Source organism: Mastigoproctus giganteus, chromosome 2, assembly GCF_048544385.1.
Source record: "Mastigoproctus giganteus isolate SK-2022 chromosome 2, ASM4854438v1, whole genome shotgun sequence".
NCBI lineage: Eukaryota > Metazoa > Arthropoda > Arachnida > Uropygi > Thelyphonidae > Mastigoproctus > Mastigoproctus giganteus.
In genome coordinates, this window is record NC_143576.1 from 261,416,814 (window position 1) to 261,441,289 (window position 24,476).

The window sequence follows — 24,476 nt, forward strand, 5'->3', positions numbered from 1 at the left end:
CATCCATTTAATTCTCCAGATATAATTCTGTTTGTTGCATCTTTATTATTTTGCCATGCTGCTACACAAATTATCAAAAATATATAAATTTCTTTGTTATAATATATGCTTTTCATAGGACAATGTGCTACATAGGTTCACTGTCATTAAGATTAAACATTTCACAATGTAATGTAGAAACAGGAAAGAAATTAATTCAATTGCATTATTATTGTTACTCTTATATTATTTCTCCCTGATTGGTGGTTTCCACCCCATGGCGGTACTGCTACCAAATACACAGGGTGGTTGTTATGTCCGGTGTTACTGTTGGTCGAAGAACTCTCTGACTATCCCACAGATGTTCAGGATTGCGACTTTCTGGAGTTCCTTGTAGGTGTTCTCTAGAAGACCTATTGCTGCTAGGCTGATATGTAGAGCCTTTGGCACCGTATCAGTTGTTGACACGACGATCGGGATTGTTGTTACTTGTTGCATATGCCACATCTCTTTCATCTCTTGTCTTAGGTTCGTATACTTTCTGATTTTTTTTCTCATGGATTTTCTGGATGTTCCCAGTGTTGGGCACTGCTGTTTCAATCAGATAGGTAGCCTTTTTTTTCTTGTTGACAAGGGTTATGTCCAGTCTGTTGTGCAGGATTGTCTTGTCTGTTATTATGGCATGGTCCAGTAAAGCTTATAGGTTGGGGTCTCTAGTACTGCCTGAGGTTCATACTTGTAATATGGTACACTTTCTTTGATCAACTGGTATTTACTTGCTAGCTTCTGATGTATTATCCTGGCTATCTGGTCATGTCTATGAGTGTACTCAGTCTGGATGATCACCTTGCATCCTGCAGTGATGTGTTGGATCTTTTCTGAGGCCAGGTGGCATTGCTGACATGCGTCATCGGACATTCCGGGTTCTTTGGTGATGCATTTTCTAAAGTTTAGTGTTGATTACCTGTCTTGGATGGCGAGCATGAATCCTTCAGTCTCAGGGAAGAGCATCCCACTTGTGAGCCATGCATTGGAAGCTATGTTATCTATGTAATCTTGATGGAGGCCATTGTAGTGTCTGCCATGGAGTGTCTTCTTTGTTCATCTTTCTAGTTTCATTTGTGCCATATGGGCAGGGATGGGAATCCTCACTTAGGTTGAATGGGGCTTGTCTACCTTCCTCATGGCCTGGTAGAGTGCTGCTGCATTTTTCTGGAAGTAATCCTTCAGGTTAGCTATTGCTGTTTTCTGTTGCTTGATGAATTCTATGAGACCCCTTCCTCCCTTTTTCAAACTATTGGCAGTCTCTCCACTGCTGACTTTTGGTGGTGTTGACGGCTCTTGGTCATCATTGTCCTTGTCTTTCTCATGATATCCTCCAGCTCAGTGTTAGTCCAACCTATGATCCTGAAGGGGTATGTTAGCACTGGGACTGCATAGATGTTTATCGCTTTAACTGTGTTCCCTCTGTTCAGCTTTGCTTTCAGCAGGCTTCTGAGTATCTGATGGTAGTTTTTGGTCAGGCAGGCCTTGATAACTGCTGAGCCTGCATCATCCCCAGGCATTTGTAGGTCTCTCGTTCTGTTGTCATGGCTTTGATCTCTTTACCATTCTGCAGTTGGTAGTTCTGGTTGACTAATTTCTCCTGATGCAATCCGTGGGTCTTGCATTGGTCTAGACCAAATTCCATCCTGATATCATTGCTGAATTCTTTGGTGATCCAGAGTAGTTGCCCGAGTTGCTTCTCAGTGTCTGTGCAGAGCTTGATGTCATCCATGTACATCAAGTGGGAGAGGATATACAGGTTTTTCCTTCCTTCTTTGATGTTATATTCATACTTGCTGCTGTTGAGCATGGTGGATAGCAGGTTGAGTGCTAAACAGAACCACAGTGGGCTTGTGGCATCTCCCTGAAAGATTCCTCTCCTGATGGGGATTGGTCTGGTTGTGATGTTCTTGACCTTAATGGTGGTACTTCATTCACCATTATTGCTTCTAGGAAGTTTGTCACTGTCAGATGACTTTGTAGATCTTCAACCAGAGTCGAAGGCCTTGTGGTAACCAATGTAGGCCGTGTACAGGTTGTGGCACTTCTTGATGGCTCGCTCGCTCTATAACTGCAGCATCTATGGTTAATCGCTCTTTGCATCCTTTGCAGGCGCCTCCGTAGCCAGGTGGGAAGGAGCAGCAGTGTATAGCACACGCTTCTTGATTAGACCGGGGTTCGAGCCCGTCACCACCAAATACGGAGGATGCGGAAAGGTCAGGGAATGACCACCGCATATCTCGGAGCAATATGGCCTTAGTTGCTAATGCTCCTAAAAACTAAAATAACAACAAATAACAGCATCCTTTGCTCATCCACTTGCATCCTTTATGCTGTTTGGCTATTATATTCTGGGTCTCCAAGTGGTCTGATATCTTCTTGGTTATGCAGCTGCTCAGGACCTTGACCATTGTTGACAGACAGGTGATTGGCCTATATTTTTCTGGGTTTCTTGTATCTTGGTCTTTTGGCTTCAGATATGTGATTATTATTATTATTATTCAATTTAAATTTATTCAATTAAACTTGAAATCACAATCTGTTCTAAATTGTAGCTGTATCAGAGAATTTTGATCCAAATAAATTTAGATTAAACCTTAGATTACAGCCCCTCTATAAAGAAGACTTTCAAAAGTAACTGATAAGATAAAATTAATTAATTGAAAATATAGATTTATTTTGGTTGGATCTAAAAAAATAAATAAATATATATATATTAAATTTTCAGTTTAATTGGTCATGTAATGTTGTTAGTTTACCTTAGTGAGATTTCACATAATTCGGAAACGGGTGCCATTAGGGGGGGCACCGCTAAATTTCTTTTAATTAGCTTAATTTTCTAAATTATTTTAGGAACGTTGCTTCAACACTACCCGCTTTTTTTTTATCCCTCCCTATATATTTTTCTGTTATTGTTATTTTATTTGGTTAAGTTCTTTTTCACTCTACTGGTTTGCCATGCTACTGGCAATTATTATATTTTAATTTTAGCATTAGCATTAGCATTAGTAGAGGCATTTGATGCAAGAAAGCAAGCTTATGCAGCATCAGCCAAAAAAAAAAAAAAAAAAAAAAAAGTAACATAAATAAATAAAAATAACCACTTCCACTTCACCCCTCTGTTCGTTCGAAATACCTGTCCAGCTGAGCCTTAAACTTATTTAGGCTATCAACTTCCACGACAAGGGATGGAAGTCTGTTCCACCCACCAACCACCCGCTGGCTAAAGGCAAATTTCCGCACATCTATCCTACATCTGTCTTTCCTCAATTTGAATTTATGCCCTCTCAGGTGATTTTTCTGAGCTAGAGGAAGAATCCCATCAGCATTGAGCATGCTCAAACCATTCAAGGCTTTGTACACCTCTATCAGATCACCCCGCTGGTGCCTAGTTTCCAGACACTGTAATTTGCAAAACTTAAGCCTTTCTTCGTAAGAGAACCCCTTTGTCCCATTCACCAATCTAGTTGCCCTTCTCTGTACTCGTTCCAGCAGCTCTACATCCTTCCTGAAATGAGGCCTCCAGGCCTGTATACAGTACTCTAGGTGTGGCCTGACCATTGCCTTATACAAGGGAATAATCACCTCCTTATCCCTGCTAGAAAAATTCCTATATATCATTGACAATACACCATGAGCTACTCTTGCAGCTCGTCTGCACTGCTCAGAGAACTTCATATCTGCCTGCACCACCACCCCCAGGTCCCTTTCATTCTCTACCACTGTCAGTGTAGTACCACAGAGTTGATACGTTGCTCTGGGGTTGCTGTTTCCCATATGTAGTACTTTACATTTGTCAATGTTAAACTTCATTTGCCACCTCGAAGCCCATCTGCTCAACCTTTCCAAATCCTGTTGCAGCAGCATAGTGTCAGTAGTGTCCTTGACAACCCTGCCAACCTTCGTATCGTCTGCAAACTTGGACATTAAGCCTGATATACCATCATCAATATCATTTATAAATACAGAAAACAATAAAGGCCCCAATACTGAACCCTGAGGGACTCCACTAATAACATTAGTCCACGATGAGCAGTGTCCATTGATTACCACTCTCTGTCTTCTCCCCCTCAACCACCCCTTTATCCATAGCAGCAACTTGCCTCCAATGCCACACTGCTCCAATTTGTGCAGCAGTCTTCCATGTGCAACAGTATCAAAAGCCTTTCTAAGATCCAAGTATATAATATCAAAGTTATTCCCTGCATCCAGTTCTTTTGTGACTGCATCATAGTATCCAATCAAATTGGTCAGGCAAGACTTCCCCTTAACAAAACCATGCTGTGTCCTAGCTATAACTGAAGTCTTGTCTAGATGATTGTGCAGTGCTTCTTTCACCAGTGCCTCCATTAATTTTCCGGGAACAGAAGTTAAACTCACAGGTCTATAATTACTTGTGTCAGCCTTTGATCCTCCTTTGTGAATTGGGGTCACATTTGCACATCTCCAGTCAATGGGTACCTCCCCTGAGTCCAAGGAAGCTCTCATAATTATGGCTAAGGGTTTGCTTACCTCCTTTGCTGCCTCCTTTAATATAACTGGATAGATCCCATCCACCCCAGGTGCCTTTCTTGTGTTTATCTTCAACAATTTCTCCTCCACTTTGCTCTCAGTTATTACAAGATTCTCTAGCTTACTGCTAGATTTGAATACACCTCTGGCATTCCCCTCGCTGAATAACTCCTCATGTGTGAATGTCGATGCAAAATATTCATTTAGTTTGTTAGCTACCCGAGCAGGGTCATCAACAGTTGACCCATCGATCTCAAGTGGACCAATCTGATTCATCCCCTTCCTTCTAGAGTTTACATAAGTAAAGAACTCTTTGCTGTTTTTCTTCGCATCCCTTGCCAAGGATCTCTCGTAATCTGCCTTCGCCTGCCTAACCTCCTTTGTAACTTGGTTACAGATCAACTTGTATCTATCATAGGCGTCCGTGTCACGTGTTAATTTGTATGTATCCCATGCATTTTTCTTCTCTGCCATATGCCTCATTAGTTCATCTGACAACCATTTAGGCCTAAACCTTGAACAATATTTCTTAGTTGGTATGTAAAGCCTAGTAGCTTCCACGATAAGTTCTTTGAATGCTTCCCATTTTGAATTTGCTGTTGGCAATATCATCAGTTGATGCCACTGTATAGAATTTAAATACTGTCTCAGTCCATTGTAGTCGCCTTTACGAAAGCAATACCCCTTCCCTTTACCCCTAATGGTAGTTACCTCTTTGAGTAACTCCCACTTCAGCACACTGTGATCACTGCCACCAAGTGGTTCATTTATCTGCAGATTCTTAATGCATGAAGAATCACTACTGATAATCAAATCAAGAGTATTACTCCCTCTAGTTGCCTCCCGAACATGCTGATGTAGAAAACAATCATCCAATAAATCCACAAAAGCCTTGCTACTGTGTGAGTGACCAGCCCCCAAATTCCAGTCAATATCTGGGAAATTAAAATCCCCCATTATAAGACTCTCTGATTTACTGGCCCACTCTATTTCTCCGAACAGTTTCTTATTATACTCATCAGAGTCATTAGGCCTATAGCACACTCCTACTCTCAATTTTGATCTCCCAATGCTTATGTCACACCAAACTGACTCGACACTGCACTGTCCAGCGATGTCGACTGGCTTCACTTCCTTGGATTTTATGTGTTTTTTAACTAATAGCATAACCCCTCCTCCCTTCCTATCCTGTCTATCCTTTCTGTAGACATTGTACTCCCCAAATTCCAGTTCTGCATTTCTTATATCTGTGTGACACCACGTCTCTGAAATCCCCACAATATCTGCCTTTGATGTTTTGAGCAATACCTCAAATTCATCAAATTTATTTACTAAACTCCTAGCATTGGTGTACACACAAGTATACATGCACCTGTTCTTTTTCTTAGCTACCCTAACACAACCCATGTGTTTACTTGTACCCCAATGATTCCCAGCAGTCTCTGAAATATCCTGCATCTTATTTTCCAGGCTGCGGCTCATTCCAATAGAAGCAGTGCAAGAATCACTTTCACCTCTGCCAGTGGCTACTGTTAATCTATTAGTCCTTGTATCCCCCCAATCTAGCAGTTTTCCGACCCACCTAACATTGCCTCGATAGCATCAGCAAACATTCTTGCACCCTTTCTATTTAAGTGTATCCCATCCCTGTAGAAGCAGTCTCTCCTGTTAACAAGTACAGACCAGGCTGAAAAAAATTCTACCCCTTGAGCCCTGCACAATCTTTCCAGGGCCGAATTGATTGACAGGGCTCTCATCATATACTCCCTCCTATCTTAATTTAGCTTATTGTAAGCAACATGTAGTGGATTGTGCTTTTCTGCTGCCACTGATGTTAGCTTTCCGACTATTTTTCTTATTTATTTTTAATATATATTTTTATTAATTTCTATCTATCTACCTATTTAATTTTTGGATTAACTGGATTATATTTTTATGGGGATAGCGTGATGATCTGCTAATGCTGCATTCGTATCACCATCTATGGCCTAATTTGTTTCTATATATTTTCAGTTCAACTATTCTTTTGTCAGTGGTGTGGTTTGGCCATGTGAGTACTAGGCTTTCTGTTTTATTATTTTTCACTGCATAAGGACCACCGCTGTGCAAATCTATTGTATCGGTGGTCAGATCTTAGTATCATTCTGTCGTTGCATGGATTTGTTTAGTATTCGAAATGCAGTGATTTCCTGACAATTATTGGCCTCGTGGTCCTCTGTTGAGATGAGTCATAATGGTCAGTCTATTCTATTTTATTTCATTTCATTTTATTAATTATTATTTTCAATTTAATTGGTCATTCTGTAGTTGCATGGATTTGTTTAGTATTCGAAATGCAGTGAGTTCCTGACAATTATTGGCCTCGTGGTCCTCTGTTGAGATGGTCATAATGGTCAGTCTATTCTATTTTATTTCATTTCATTTCATTTTATTAATTATTATTTTCAATTTAATTGGTCATGTAATGTTGTTAGTTTACTTTTCCACCTTAGTGAGATTTGACATAATTTGGAAACGAGTGCCATCAGGGGGCACCGCTAAATTTGTTTTAATTGGCTTAATTTTCTAAATTATTTTAGGAATGTTGCTTCAACACTACCCTCTTCTTCTTTATCCCAACCCCTATACATTTTTCTGTTATTGTCATTTTTCACTCTACTGGTTTGCCATGCTACTGGCAATTATTCTATTATATATATATATATATATATATATGTTAAACTAACAGGTCTATAGTTACTTGTGTCACCTTTTGAACCCCCTTTGTGAATTGGTGATACATTTGTACACCTCCAGTCCATGGGGACCTCCCCTGAGTCCAAGGAAGCTCTCATAATTATAGTTCAGGGCTATAACCTAGAATCAGCACAGTGTTATGGCTTTTGCCCTCAAGGTGTTCTGTATTGGATAGCCTTGAACAGTAATCTTACTTTGTTATTCTTTATAAGGTCTCACACTAGGCAAGTATTGTTGCAATTGACTTGTGTTTTAGGAAGCAAGAGAGCCATTCCATAGGTATGTACAGGTTACTGTTTACCTTGTGTTTTATCTTGATTTTAGATTCTAAGTTCCTGTACGCACATTATATTGTAATATAACATAATCTAAAAATTTAAGGTTTTAGTTGTAATTACTTCTGATTAACTGTCTATCATTTTATTTTACATAGTTGTTAAATGTTCTTCTATCTCCCCCCCCCCCAATAGCATTTATGATCTGATAACCTGCTAGCAATTTAGTGCAGAAATTGAACTCTTGTATTCTATATAAGTTTAATAAATCCTATTTTGTTAATAATTTAATGTGTATGATAGTGTCATTTATTATTATTATATATATTATTATTATGCATAGTATACAATTTATTGTAATTATGTTGAACAATACAGATAAAGGATAAGCCATAAATATGACATATTATACATATGTCCTTTATGGCAAGTATAACTAGAAACAGACATGGATGACATCCTTCTTCTGCTTGACGCTGCAAGACCACACAGCAATTGGAAAACAAGGGAAGCAATCACAAAATAAAATGTAAATTAAATGTGATAAAATCACATAATGATTTACAAAATTAAACACTATTATACCTCATTCAAGGAATTGTTGTAAACTGAACAGGGAATGTGGAAGAGGCCAACTGCCATCTTCGTTTAAGCAAAAATTAAAAACATGAAACTACCAAAAAAAAAATTATTTTATTTCAGTATTACCTGTTGAACCAATTCCTTTAATGTGGTATAATAGTGTTTAATTTTGTACATCATATTAATTACAAAATTTTGCTGGTCTATACTGATTTATCCATCATACAGTTTGAATGATTCTTTTGTTGGGCTTTCATTTTTTAACTGCTGACTGGTGCCACTTGTGGATGAAAATTTAGGAATGACAAAGTTGATATTTAAGAAATTTATATGCTCCATCTATTCTTAACACAATGTTTATGCTCTGTCTATTCTATTCTCTATAATGCTTGAGCATTATAGAGAATAGATAAAGCATAAAAATTGCATGTTAAACATAAACTAATTTCACCATTTATTAATATATTTTTGACTAAAAATGAATAGCAAGTGCTTAAAAAATGGTACTCACCTTGTATAAATCTGCAATAAATTTATTGATAGATGGTGGTTAAATTTAGGTTGGAAGGTGCATTAAAAAGAACTAAGCCGGAGAATTGGGTGAAAATATTTTAAACAGATTTTAAAATGAATGCAAGGAAGTAGAAGTGCAAATCTCCAATCCTTGGTTGTTGTAAAAAGTTAAAGGACATAAGTGAAAAAAAGACCAGTGATGCCAAGACCGTTTTTTTCACTTATGTCCTTTAACTTTTTATGGCAACCGAGGATTGGAGATCTGCACTTCTACTTCCTTGCGCTCATTTTAAAACCTGTTTAAAATATTTTCACCCCATTCTCCACCTTAGTTCTTTTTAATGCACCTTCCAACCTAAATTTAGCCACCATCTACCAATAAATTTATTGCAGATTTATACAAGGTGAGTATCATTTTTTAAGCACTTGCTATTAATTTTTAGTCAGATTTATCACGGTATTATAAGATTACTATAATTTCATAATATATTTTTGTTAAGATAAAAAAAAAAAATGATGGAAAAAAAAAGTTTTGAGTGATTCTCTTACATTATCATTTATAATTTCTTCTTATGAATTTTAATTTTTTTTCAACCATTTTAATTTTTTGCATCCATCCTAAAGAATGCATATCTTTCAAGATCTTTATTTTATAATAATTAATATTATATTTCAATTAAAATGGAGGTGGGAAACAAATGTGTGGCTACTTTACTGAGAATCTGCACATGATCACTTAGCTGCTTTAGCTACCCGAAGATTGCAAACCACTGAAATTGATCAAAATAGAGCAAATTTTGTAATTCAGAGTGGAATTTAAATCATTACTTACATTGAAATTCTAAGACAATTGTCATAGATTTAAAGATTTAAACCCCTTTGTTTAAAGGGGCTTAAATCTTTAAACCCCTTTAAACAAAGATCATTTCTTTTACTATGCTACATACACAACCATGCAATATATGGAAAAATTAATTTTTTTAAACCTTGGGTTATGATTCCCGATAGCTCTCGTGGTTCCTGCAAATCTATCTGCACATAAGGATTGAAATCTCCTGATTTTGGTAACCATGCTCCAAGTAAGTTGTCTTCGGCTGGACTGTTAAGCCTCAGTTGACTGATACTACTGAGTGGATCAACAGAGGACACTGTAATTTGGCCATCATACAAAAGGCCATTTTCCAGTCCCATAGGCATATCACATTTCACTGAAAATGAAAGGGGAAAATACCAATAATCAAAATTTTAAAAACTACCTAAAATTATATATAGTTCATCTTTAATACAAATTCACTCAAACTAAAAAACTCATATATTCAATAAAGTTCAGGACAAAGAATTGGTTTTTAGGTTTAATGGCACATCAGCTGTGATCTTGAATGGTATGATAACTTACTGCTAAACTATCAGTAATATAATGTAACATTTTAATGCTAAAAACTAAGTATCAAAATAACAAAAATGCACTATTTCTTTTTCATTACAAGTATTTAAGGCATGCAATAAAATGCATATTATATAGTACTTACTTTCATTAATGCTTTATTTGAGTTGAAAGAATTTATCTGAGAGGTAGTCAGAAATTACAAATACAAATCATATTAAAAATTACAAATTTTTAATCAACAACTAAGGTGGCCTACTCCTTTCAAATTATCAACTTGAAAGGAACAGGCCATAATTCAAGTAAATCTATCCTTTGCTTAAAAACCACATCTGGAGAGTAGAGGCTTGGCAAACCTATGATGATATCCTGAGCTGGATATCATCATTCTTCTTTTTCTTAACGATTCCTTTCTACTTCTGACTCTCTCTCTCTCTCTCTCTCTCTCAGGATAACTTGGGAATTTTTCTGGGCTGGTGCAGCATAAGCCTCAGGCTTCCTTGCCCCAAACGGCTAATAATAATAATAATAGAGGCAGGAAGGGGCCTGATAGACCTGACAGAGCAACAGAAAACAGCGATAGTTAACCTGAAGGATTACTTCGAGAACAACACAGCACCACTCCACCAGGCCATAAGGAAGATAGATAAGTGGTATACCCCACTCAACCTAAGCAAGGAACCCCCACTCTCCCAGACAGCACAAGAAATGTTAGAAAGATGGGCAAAGAAGACACTCCATGGCAGACACTACAATGACCTCCATCAAGATCATATCGATAACATTGCTTCCAATGCATGACTACAACAAGCGGGACGCTCTTCTCTGAGACTGAAGGACTCATGCTGGCCATCCAAGACAAGGTAATCAACACAAGAAACTATAGAAAATATATCGCATTTTCTATATGCCCGGAATGTCAGATGACACATGTCGACAATGCCATTATTCTGTGCAGGCAGATATGAATGAGTAATTGTGCAGGCAGATATGAAGTTTTCTGACAGTGCAGACAGTCTGCAAGAGTAGCTCATGGTGTCTTGTCAATGATATACAGGAATTTTTCTAACAGGGATAAGGAGGTGATTATCCCCTTCTATAAGGCAATGGTAAGGCCACACCTTGAGTACTGTATACAGGTCTGGAGGCCTCATTTTAAGAAGGATGTAGAGCTGTTGGAATGAGTACAGAGAAGGGCAACAAGATTAGTGAACAGAACAAAGGGTTGCTCTTATGAGGAAAGGCTTAAGTTTTGGTAATTACAGTGTATGGAGACTAGGCACCTGCGAGGCAATCTAATTGAGGTGTATAAAGCCTTGAATGGTTTGAGCATGCTCATTGCTGATGGGATTCTTCCTCTTGCTAAGAATAAAGATGGCATAAATTCAAATTGAGGAAAGACGGTTGTAGGATAGATGTGCGGAAGTTTACCTTTAGCCAGTGGGTGGTTGATTGCTGGAACAAATTTCCATCTGTTGTAGAAATTGATAGCTTAAATAGATTCAAGGCAGAACTTGACAAACATTTGGAGCGAGGGGATGGGTGAAATAAGGGGTTTTCGTTTTTTTTTTTTTTTTTTTTTTTGGCTGATGCTGATGTTTCTCGCATCATGTGCCCTTGCTAATGCTAATTGAGGTTGCTGAAACCATTCAAGGTCAAGGCCTTATACACTTCAATCAGATCACCTTGCAGGTGCCTAGTCTCCAGATGCTGCAATTTCCAGAACATAAGCTTTCTTGGTAACATCAACCCTTTATTCCATTCACCAATCTCGTTTCCCTACTCTGTCTCATTCAGGTGCATTTATTTTATTTATGCAATGGTTTCCCTTCTTTTTTTTTTATTTCCACGCAGCTACTGAGCGGACTTGAGTATAAATACTGCTCCCATCCATCTCATGGACACAGTTCCACCTGTGAACGTTCAGCAAGATGTTCTTCTTGTTGCAGCAGCTCTACATGCTTCCTAAAATGAGGCATCCAGTCCTGTATGCAGTACTCAAGGTGTGACCCGACAATTGCCTTACACATAATCACTTACTCATACCCGCTAGCAAAGTTCCTGGCTATCATTGATAAGATCCCATGAACTGCTCTGGAAGCCTATCTGCACTGCTCAGTAAACTTTATATCTGATTGTACAATTATTCCAGGTATTTTTCATTCTCCACTATCCTGAGTGTAGTACCACACAGTTGATATGTTACTCTGGGGTTACTGTTACCCATATGCAGTACTTTGCATTAGTCAATGTTAAACTTCAGTTTTTTTTTATGTAAACCCCATACACGAGAGGTATTAGAACCTATAGTACTTAGTACCGTGCTTGGGTTGGAGGTTGAGAAGACGAAAGAAGATATTTGTTAACATTGGACTTGAACTTCTGTAGATTGTAATTTTCAGGAAATACGTATGAAGGAAGGTTGTTCCAGAAAACGGCAGTTGAATAAATAAATGAGGAAGATGAAAAGTTGGTTCTGTGAGTTTGAAGTTGGACAGTAAATGGATGTTGGCTGGTGGCGGCACGTGTTCGGACTGTTTTGAAAGAGAGAGCGGGAATTATAGAAGCCAATTCGGAAGAAGTGTCCATGGAAGTATCTGTAGAAGAGGCAAGCAGCAGAAACAGTACATCTATGAGACAGAGAGTGGAGAGACTCTGAAGTGATGAATCATTAATTAACCTAACTGCCCTCTTCTGAATGGAATCAAGAAGCCTGAGAGAGGTTTTGGGGGCACCACCCCAGTTGTGGGAACAATATTCCATGGCAGGGCAGATTTGCGATTTATACAGAGTGAACAGCTGTTTGGAAGAAAAGTAACGCTGAGAGCGAAATAGAAAACCAAGTTTTTTAGATGCAGAGGAAGCAATATTCGTAATGTGCTTGTGCAAAGAGAGATTAGAAGTAAGGGTAATCCCCAAAAGTGATAAATCATTTTGCCTAGAAATCGGAGTGTCACTAAAGATATTGCCATGGGGGATGTCTTTGTGTGTGCGTGATGCAAGGAGTGTAACGAAAGCAGGCGACAACTCAGCGTTGTTATTGGCCTATGTGAGAGCTTGAAGGGTGCATGCCCTTGAAGGATCTAAACTGAGTGGCCCATCAAGCTCTCAGCTGCCCACATCAACGCCAAACTTCCACTTGGTCATCACGAAACAGAGCGGCAACCCCCAAGGCAGAATGCGCTGGTCCCACAGAAACTAGTAGTTGTTGGTGACTCTATTGTCAGGGGAAACAGGGAACATGCTTTGTAAAAAGGATAGGTGGAACAGGACCAGGGTATGTCTGGCAGGGGCAAAGGTTGATGACGTTGTAGAGCGGATATTATCTTTTAAGGGCACAAAAGGTGATATAGTTGTACACGTTGCCACTAATGATATTAAGAGTAGGAGGCCGGCAGAATTACTTAACAAGTACAGGTCACTGTTGAAAAAAAGCCATGAATTAGGGCTGAATTTGAAAGTGTCTGAAATTCTGCCCAGACACGATAGGAGGGAGTATATGATGAGCGCCTTGTCGATCAATTCGGTCCTGGAAATATTGTGCAAGCTCAAGGGGTAGAATTTTTTTCAGCCTGGTCTGTACTTGTTAACAGAAGAGACTGCTTCCACAGGGAAGGGATACACTTAAATAGTAAGGGTGCAAGAATATTTCCTGATACTATCAAGGCAGTGTTAGGTGGGTCGGAAAACTGATAGCTTGGAGGGATGCAAGGACTAATAGATTAACAGTAGCCACTGGCAGAGGTGAAAGTGATTCTTGCACTGCTTCTATTGGAATGAGCAGAAGCCTGGAAAACAAGATGCAGGATATTTCAGAGACTGCTGGTAGTCATTGCGGTACAAGTAAACACATGGCTTGTGTTAGGGTAGCTAAGAATAGGAACAGGTGCATGTGTGCTTGTGTGTACACCAATGCTAGGAGTTTTGTAAATAAATTTGATGAATTTGAGGTATTGCTCAAAGCATCAAAGGCGGATATTGTTGGGATATCAGAGCCGTGGTGTCAAACACATATAAGGAATGCTGAACTGAAATTTGGGGAGTACAACGTCTACAGAAAGGATAGACAGGATAGGAAGGGAGGAGGGGTTATGCCATTAGTTAAGAAACACACAAAATCCAAGAAATTGAAGCCAGTCGACGTCACTGCACAGTGCAGTGTCAAGTCAGTTTGGTGTGACATAAGAATTGGGAGATCAAAATTGGGAGTAGGAATGTGCTATACGCCTAATGACTCCGATGAGTATAATAAGAAACTGTACAGGGAAATAGAGTGGGCCAGTATTTCAGAGAGTCTTATAATGGGGGATTTTAATTTCCCAGATATTGACTGGAATTTGTGGGTTGGTCACTCACACACTAGCAAGGCTTTTGTGGATTTATGGGATGATTGTTTTCTACATCAGCATGTTTGGGAGGCAACTAGAGGGAGTAATACTCTTGATTTGATTATCAGTAGTGATTCTTCATGCATTAAGAATCTGCAGATACAGGAACCACTAGGTGGCAGTGATCACAGTGTGCTGAAGTGGGGTTTACTCAAAGAGGTAACTACCCTCAGGGGTAAAGGGAAGGGTTATTGCTTTCGTAATGGCGACTACGATGGTCTGAAACAATATTTAAATTCTATACAGTGGGACCAACTGATAATGTTACCAACAGCAAATTCAAAATGGGAAGAATTCAAAGAATTAATCTTGGAAGCTACTAGGGTTTTTATACCAACAAAGAAATATTGTTCAAGATTTAGGCCTAAATGGATGTCAGATGAACTAATGAGACATATGGCAGAGAAGAAAAATGCATGGGATACATATAAATTAACACGTGACACAGAAGCCTATGATAGATATAAGTTGATTTGTAACCAAGTTACAAAGGAGGTTAGCCAGGCGAAGGCAGATTACGAGAAATCTTTGGCAAGGGATGCAAAGAAAAACAGCAAAGAGTTCTTTAATTATTTAAACTCTAGAAGGAAGGGGATGAATCAGATTGGTCCACTTGATATAGATGGTTCAACTGTTGATGATCCAGCTCAGGTAGCTAACAAACTAAATGAATATTTTGCATCAACATTCACAAATGAGGAGTTATTCAGCATTGGGAATGCCAGAGGTGTACTCAACTCTGGCAGTAATCTAGAGAATCTTGTATAACTGAGAGTAAAGTGGAGGAGAAATTGTTGAAGATAAACACAAGAAAGGCACCTGGGTGGATGGGATCTATCCAGTTATATTAAAGGAGGCAGCAAAGGAAGTAAGCAAACCATTAGCCATAATTATGAGAGCTTCCTTGGACTCAGGGGAGGTACCCATAGACTGGAGATGTGCAAATGTGACCCCAATTCACAAAGGAGGATCAAAGGCTGACACAAGTAATTATAGACCTGTGAGTTTAACTTCTGTTCCAGGAAAATTAATGGAGGCACTGGTTAAAGAAGCACTGCAGGATTGTCTAAACAAGACTTCAGTTATAGCTCGTACACAGCATGGTTTTGTTAAGGGGAAGTCTTGCCTGACCAACTTGATTGGATATTATGATGCAGTCACAAAAGAACTGGATGCAGGGAATAACTTTGATATTATATACTTGGATCTTAGAAAGGCTTTTGATACTGTTGCACCTGGAAGACTGCTACACAAATTGGAGCATTGTGGCATTGGAGGCAAATTGCTGCTATGGATAAAGGGGTGGTTGAGGGGGAGAAGACAGATGTTTGTTTGTTATTTGGTTTTTAGGAACATTAGCAACTAAGGCCATATTGCTCCGGGATATGCAGTGGTCATTCCCTGACCTTTCCGCATCTCCGTATTTGGTGATGACGGGCTCGAACCCCGGTCTAATCAAGAAGCGTGTGTTACGCACTGCTGCTCCTTCCCACCTGGCTACGGAGGCGCCTAAGAAGACAGAGAGTGGTACTCAATGGACACTGCTCATCATGGACTAATGTTAATAGTGAAGTCCCTCAGGGTTCAGTGTTGGGTCCATTATTGTTTTCTGTATTTATAAATAATATTGATGATGGTATATCAAGCTTAATGTCCAAGTTTGCAGACGATACAAAGGTTGGCAGGGTTGTTAAGGACACTACTGATGCAATTTCTGCTGCAACAGGATCTGGAAAGGTTGAGCAGATGGGCTGAGAGGTGGCAAATGAAGTTTAACATTGACAAAAGTAAAGTACTACATATGGGAAACAGCAACCCCAGAGCAACATATCAACTCTGTGGTACTACACTGACAGTGGTAGAGAATGAAAAGGACCTGGGGGTTATTGTGCAGGCAGATATGAAGTTCTCTGAGCAGTGCAGACCAGTTGCAAGAGTAGCTCATGGTGTCTTATCAATGATATACAGGAATTTTTCTAGTAGGGATAGGGAGGTGATTATTCCCTTGTATAAGGCAATGGTCAGGCCGCACCTTGAGTACTGTATACAGGTCTGGAGGCCTCATTTCAAGAAGGATGTAGAGCTGCTGGAACGAGTACAGAGAAAGGCAACAAGGTTAGTGAACGGAACGAAGGGTTGCTCTTACGAAGAAAGGCTTAAGTTTTGCAAATTACAGTGTCTGGAGACTAGGCACCGGCGAGGTGATCTGATAGAGGTGTACAAAGCCTTGAATGGTTTGAGCATGCTCAATGCTGATGGGATACTGCCTCTTGCTCAGAATAATCACCTGAGAGGGCATAAATTCAAATTGAGGAAAGACAGATGTAGGATAGATGTGCGGAAATTTGCCTTTAGCCAGAGGGTAGTTGGTTGCTGGAACAGACTTCCATCCCTTGTTGTGGAAGTTGATAGCCTAAATAAATTTAAGGCTCAGCTGGACAGGTATTTCGACCAAACGGAGTGGTGAAGTGGAAGGGTTTTTTTTTTTTTTTTTTGGCTGATGCTGCATAAGGTTGCTTTCTTGCATCATATGCCTCTACTAATGCTAATGATCCCCAGCTCTTATTCATTCTCCACCTCCTTGAGTGTAGCCACAGAGTTGGTATGTTTCTCTTGGAATACTGCTACAGATTTGCAGTACTTTGCATTTGTCAATATTAAACTTCAGTTGCCACTTCTCAGGCCATCTAACTAACTTTTCTAGATCCTGTTGCAGTAGCATACTGTCTTTAGTGTCATTAACAACCCTGCGAACCTTTGTATCATCTACAAACTTGGACATTAAGCCTGATATACAGGGTGTTTCAAAAATGTTGGTCAATAATTTAAAGGTGAAAAGTACAAACTAAAATAAGCAAAAAAATGCCAAAATATTGTAGTGAACAATGCCAAAATATTGTAGTGAACATCGGGCCGAAAATGAACCGTTTTCGAGATAATGCACATTTTCTGTAAAGATCCGCCACTGTGGGAGCTAGTTTATCAAAAAGCTGTGAATCCTAAGGTTGGTTTAATTAAACATAAGATAATACATTTTTAATTTTTGGTATCAACACCACAGGATTTTACAGATGTTACATGTTATAGGATGTTCTTTCTAACACCCTTTCCTTAACATCAGGTGTTATGCTTTTGGGCCTATCTGCTCATATTCCATGTGCGAAGCACCCATGTTCTCTAAGGCATTGATGTACCATCATGAATGTGCACCTGTTGTGCTGCCTTCGGCAAGGAAATGTTTCTTTGTACAAACATGCAGCCTCGAGTGCACTGCTGTTGATTTTACCATACATGAAGTGCATGTTCACTTACTCTTCGTTACTGCAACATCTTTCCATGTTGACTATCCTTTGACAAGTACTAGTATGCCTACTGTGTCTCGGAGCATTGAGAGAGGGGAAAGGGAGAGAATGAGCATAATCTAGCCTAAACAAACAAGTCAGTGGTGGATCCCAACTAGAAATGTGCAATTTCTCAAAAACGATTCAGTTCATTTAAGGACCCATGTTTACTAGCCTTTTTTTGCATATTGCAGTCTGTACAGTTCACCTTTAAATTATTGACCATCACTTTTGAAACACCCTGTATCTTCATCAATATCATTGAGCCGACCGGGCTAGCCGGGTAGGTAAAGTGCCTGCCTGGCAACCCAAAGGTCGCGGGTTCGATTCCCGCCTCGGGCTGGATATCACGATGGTGCCGAACCAACCGATTGGTTGGATATCCCGGCCACGATACACGAAGGAAGCAAGAAAAAACTGGTTCCTTCGTGTATTGATCACATCATACGAAATAAAAAAAAAATCAATATCATTAATAAATACACAAAACAACAATGGGCCTAGCACCAAATCCTGAGGGACTCTACTAATAACATTAGTCCTCATAAAGCAGTGTCCATTTATTATCACTCTCTGCATTTCGCATTCAACTATCCCTTTATCCATTGCAGCAACTAGCCTTAATGCCATACAGCTCCATTTTGTACAGCAGTCTTCCATGTGCAACAGTATTCAAAGCTTTCCTGAATTCCAAGTATATGATATCATAATTATTTTTTGCATACAGTTCTTTCGTGACCATATTGTACTATCCAATCAAGTTAGTCAGACAAGACTTCCACTTAACAAACCCATGCTGTGTCTGAACTATAAATGCAGTCTTGTCTAGATGATCCTGCAGTGCTTCTTTAATCAGTGACTCCATTATTTTCCTGTAACAGAAGTTAAACTAAGAGGACTATAATTATTTGTGTCATCCTTTGAAACCCCTTTGTGAATTGGGGATACATTTGCACATCTCCAGTCCATGGGGACTTCCCCTGAATCTAAGGATGCTCTCTATTATGGCTAAGGATTTGCTAACTTCCCTTGCTGCCTCCTTCAATATAACTGGATAGATTCCATCCACCCCAGGTGCTTTTTTTTTATGTTTAACTTTAACAATTTCTACTCTACTTTGTTCTCAGTTATTATAAAATCACTTAGCTCCCTGTTAGAGTTTGATAAACTTCTGGCATTCCCCTCCTTGAATAACTCTTCATGTGTGAATGTAGATGCAAAATACTCAATCAGTTTATCAGCTACTTGAGCAGGATCATCAATAATCGAACCATCTATGTTAAGTGGACCAATCTGATTCATCCCCTTCCTTCTAGAGTTTACATAAGTAAAGAATTATTTGCTGTTTTTCTTTGCATCCTTTGCCAAAGATTTCTCGTAATCTACCTTTTCCTGCCTAACCTCCTTTGTGACTTGATTACAATCTAGCTTATAACTTCCGTAGGCTTCTGTGTCACCTGATAATTTATATGCATCCCATGCATTTTTATTCTCTGCCATGAGCCTCATTAATTCATCCGACATCCATTTAGTCATGAACCTTGAACAGTATTTCTTAGCCTAGTAAGGAATTTGGAATTTGGGGAGCCTAGTAGCCTCCAACATTAATTTCCTGAAGGCTTTCCATTTAGAATTCACCATTGGTAACATCATCAGTTGATACAACTGTATAGAATTTAAAAACTGTCTGATATCACTGTAGTCACCTTTAAGAAAGCAAAAACCTTTCCCTTTACCCTTGATGGTAGTTACATCTTTAAATAAATCCCACATCAGTACAATGTGATCACTGTCACCTAGTGGTTCCTTTATCTGCAAATTCTTAAGGCATGAATAATCACTGCTGATAATCAGATCAAGAGTATTACTCCCTCTGGTTGCCCCTCGAACATGTTGCTGTAGAAATCAATCCTCCAATAAATCCACAATAGTCTTGCAAGTGTGCGAGTGACCAAACCACAAGTTCCAGTCGATATCTGGAAAGTTAAAATTGCCCATTACAAGACATTCTGATTTAATGGCCCTGTCTATTTCTTTGCACAACTGTTCATTGTACCCATCAGAGTCATTAGGCCTATAACACACTTCTAATCTCGTTTTCCCTTTCCCAGTGTTTATGTCACACCAAATAGATTCAACATTGCACTGTCCACCCATGTCAACTAGATGCAGTTCCTTAGATTTTATGTGTTTCTTAAAAACAGCATAACCCCTTCTCCCTTCTTACCCTGTCTATCCTTTCTGTACACATTGTACTCCCCAAATTCCAATTGTGCACTGTTTATATCTATGTGACACCATGTCTCTGGTGTCTTCTCTAGGTGATCCTGTAATGCTACTTTAACCAATATCTCCATTACTTTCCCTGGTACAGAAGTTAACCTAACAGATCTATAATTACTCTGGTCACCCTTTGATCCCTTTTTTGAATTGGGGATACATTTGCACTTCTCCCTGTGGGGACCTTCCCTGAATCAAAGAATGCTCTCATAATTATGGCTAAGGGTTTTCTTACTTCCTTTGCTGCCTCTGTTAATATAACTGGATAGATCCCATCCACCCCAGGTGCCTTTCTTATGTTTATGTTGAACTTCAACAATTTCTCCTCCACTTTCCTCTTGGTTATGACAAAGTCATTTAGCTCCGTATTAGAGTTTGATAAACTTCTAGCCTCTTCTTCTCTACAGAACTCCTAATGTGCAAATGTAGATGCAAATTACTCATTCAATGAGTATTTTGCTTTTGTGACCAATATGGTAACACTTCTTCAGCTACCTGAGTAGGATTATCAACAGTGGAACCATCGATATCAAGTAGATCAATCGGAATCATCCTCTTCCTTCTAGAGTTTACATAAGTAAAGAAGTCTGCTGTTTTTCATTGCATCCTTTTCCAAAGATTTCTCATAATCTGCCTTTGCCTGCCTAACCTCCTTTGTGACTTGATTACTGACTAGCTTATATCTACCATAGACTTCTGTGTAACCTGATAATTTATATGTATCCCATGCATTTTTCTTCCCTGCCATGAGTCTCATTAGTTCATCTGAAATCCATTTAGGTGTAAACCTTGAACAGTATTTCTTAGTTGGTATGAAAAGCCTAGTAGCTTCCAACTATGTTTTTCATTCCAACTAAGTTTGATACCAACCGTGTTCAACTGCCCAGAGTTAGGAAAGCAAATTTTTTTGAATTCCTAACTCTGCACAGGTGAATTAGCAATATTCAGATATTTACTCTCTTACAGAAGCCTTGTCTGCTAAGTATCATGTTGGCTGTGTCTTTGTTTTTTGTTAACATGTTGGAATATCTTGTAAAATGGTGAACACACACTCACATGCTCATATATGTACCTCCGATGTTAGCAGGACAATCAAAATGCACAGTGTCAGAACTGGTGCAGTAAGAGGAGTAACCAGTATCTTAAAGAGCAGAGGTATGTGACTGCCTTAAAGTTAATGTTGTCTAAAAAGCAACATTAGCACAAAGTAGAAAACATGACATACTACTCAGTTAATGTCTTCTAAAAAAAAACAGAAAGATTCACATAAAAGTTTGTATTTTTTTTAGTGAAAAGATAATTACTGTATCTGGATATACTCAAGAACTTCCTATTATGACAAATCAGTGATGATAATCCAGTAGGAAGAATCATTTTTCAATAAGATGCCATGCTGCCTTTGTCTAAATTAACAGTTCCTAGGCCATGGTGGTTTTTTCAGTACTCTCTTCAATGGACCAACCCTACTTGATTTCTTTCTTTGGGTTTTCATCAATGATGCAATTTATCACTCACCATTACTACATCTACCAATGGACTGAAAACAGGACTGCTACTGCAATCCTGTCTTCAATGGCATTCTGTTTCCTCCCACACTTTATAGAGTGTGGAAGGAAACAGAATGTCAGTTGTATACCAATTAGTGCACATATGGTGCATCTGCAAGCAAATGAGATGTATTTCTTTTCTTTGTCAGGTCATTTGATTTCTTTATGTGTGAAAAATATTTTCATTAGAAATGTTTGAAATCAAAGCCATGGTTCTGCCCTTAGTTGATGAACTCAAATACAGTTTATTGCTACTTTAGGTCCTTCCTTTAGAATTACTTTGTGGGCACTGAAAAGTACATCAGGATCGGTATTTTTTTTTTGTATGAAATATATACATATATTAGCCCTGGGGTTGAGTTTCATCCCAATGCTGACAATAGTGAGTTAAGCTGCTTTGTTTAATTTCTGCTCCTAATCTACCTTCTTCTTTCTGTTTTTCATTCCCTTATTTCCACCCTTTTTTAATTACCTTCTTTTTTATTCTCCACACTTCTTTCTCCATGTCAGTTCATTGACAAGATATAGTAATTACTTTTGTTCTTTCTCCAAAATGTTTACTTTTCTGTTATCTAGTCAATGAATACTAGTTTTCTAATTAAACCTAATTCATAACAGCTACAGTAGTCCTCCTTGCCATTGAGGCTAAAAAGGTAAAACATTTTGAAATAATCTTTGAAAATAGGAAAATATATTTTCACAATCAGTAATATTAGCACAAAGTAGACACTAAATAATTTATGACCTACTTAAAATAGCAGGTTCAGTAGTGACTTCAAATGGTAACACTTCTTCCTTCTCTTCAACAGTAGTGGGAATGGAAAGGGTTGTCTCCTCAACTGGAAACACATAAATATTTTCTTTTAATATCCTTTCTATCATAAGATTAAGTACAAACTGCTCTCATGAATATCTTTTAAGATAAAATAATATATTTAATCTTCAATACTGATATAAAAGTTACAGAATGATATAACCTTCCTTTTCCTGCTTTGTCATCAGAAGGGGCACATATTTCTTCTTTCATGTATGTTATGCAATTCACAGTGTGCATCTTATATTACCAATCCTGTTCCAATATGAATCAAATACATTCCAATCTAATCTGATTTTTAACAAACATCAGTATTACAAAAGTGTGTGAGTAAAGGAAATAAACATGCAGGAATTATATTTAATCACACATAAGTTCTCTACACTGAAATAGAAAGAAATGATTATTTGGAATCACACAAAAGTAGGCACAGCTTGCTGAGATGATCTTGTCTCCTTGGTGACACATGTTTTTTAATTTTATTAGATTTCTAAAATAAATTGCCAAAAGATAAATGATCAAATACTATTAAAATATGATGGGAAAAAAATAATAATAAGATTTCATATAATGAGGTCCCATCTCATCAGGAACCATAAGAAATGGGTGTCCAAACCTGGTTACTGACTAGATGGGAAAATTACAATTTTTTTTTTTTTTTTTTTTTTTTAATATATTTTAATTGTCTTCAATCATTGATCTTTGAGATTCTGGTTCCCAAATTCAAAAGAATTTGAGAATACATGCTTCAAAGGAAACATGGTAATTTTAGCAAGCTATGTGTACATTTGCATGGTTTTCATTTCTTTCTATTTCAACAAGATCAGTACATGTGTGTAGATAACTAGAGAGAGACCCTAATTGATGTCATCAATAAACTACCCAACAAAGCCACTGTTGGTCCGGATGATTTCCCACTCTTTATTATCAAAATTTTCAGCCCATAATATAGTCGACCTTCTCCTTCACCTTTTCAGACAAATCCTGCAATCTGGAATAGTTCCTTCAATTTGGAAAACCTACCAGGTTAAGCCCATTCCAAAGATCAAGAAACCCAAATCTCCTAAAGACCTGCGACCAATCTCCATCAGTTGTTTTTTACTCAAAATTTTTGAAAAAGTAATTCAGCCAACAATTGCCCAGCATTGCTTTGTACACAGGCCTGAGTACCTGCATACCATTCTACAAAGGAGATCGACAGCTACCAATCTTCTTGATACCCTCTTCAGAATTCAGCGCACCTTTAACAACAAATCACAGATTGATATCATATTCCTCGACATAAAATTGGCTTATGACAGAATACGCCTCCCAGTTCTTTTTACCATTCTGAAACAGTACTTCGGCCTGGCGGATACCTTACTTCAAATTTTGAAGTCTATTTTACTCCCTAGACATCTGTCTGTGGCCCACAATGACTTTGAAGTAACTATTGACGTCTCAAGAGGCATCCCGCAACGAAGAATAAGAACCTGTTTGCAGCAGTTTTGGAGCTTTTCCTTGCTCAGAATCCGAACTTTGTCTCTTATGCTGACGATCTGAAGTTTTACGTGAGCTCAGATCATAATCATCAGATTCATGATATCAACCAACAAGCTTCTAGGCAGATATTGAGCTTGGAAAGTTATCTTGCCACAATCAGGCTGCATCTGAGCTCTTCCAAATCAGCACAACTGACAATAACCAAGAAGAAAGTCAAAAATGATATCCAAATCTTTGTTAGTGGGGAACTGGTACAAAAGGTGACCTCTCATACTGATCTTGGCCTCACCTGGGATGTTGGGCTCACATTTCAGCCTCACTTTGCCAGGATGAGGCAGAAGACGTATGCTGCTCTTTGGGCAGTGCGTCAAGAGCTCGTTGGTGTGCATCAGCCAGCGCTGCTTGTTCGGCACATCCTGAGGTGTGTTACGCTGATTCCTCTCTATGCTTCAGAAATTTGGTCATCTGCCCCTATCTCATACCTTCAGAAGTATCTCAGTTTAGAGTACTGGTTGCTTAGATGGATGAACAGGGTGGTTGGCCACCCCCTAACTATCTCCAGATCTATCCTACAAGCAAATCTGGGCACCACTCCCTG

At 38.6% G+C, this 24,476-nt stretch overlaps 1 protein-coding gene across 1 annotated transcript in view; it reads right to left on the minus strand.

Moving 5' to 3' along the window:
* LOC150090433 (uncharacterized) overlaps window positions 1–24,476 on the minus strand; it is a 562,729-nt gene that overhangs the window by 245,022 nt on the left and 293,231 nt on the right. The window contains exons 88-89 of the mRNA XM_090389881.1: window positions 22,332–22,421; window positions 9,629–9,850 (exon numbers count right to left, since the gene is read on the minus strand). Of these exons, the coding sequence (XP_090246007.1) occupies window positions 9,629–9,850; window positions 22,332–22,421 (312 nt within the window). The remainder of the gene's footprint in view (window positions 1–9,628; window positions 9,851–22,331; window positions 22,422–24,476) is intronic.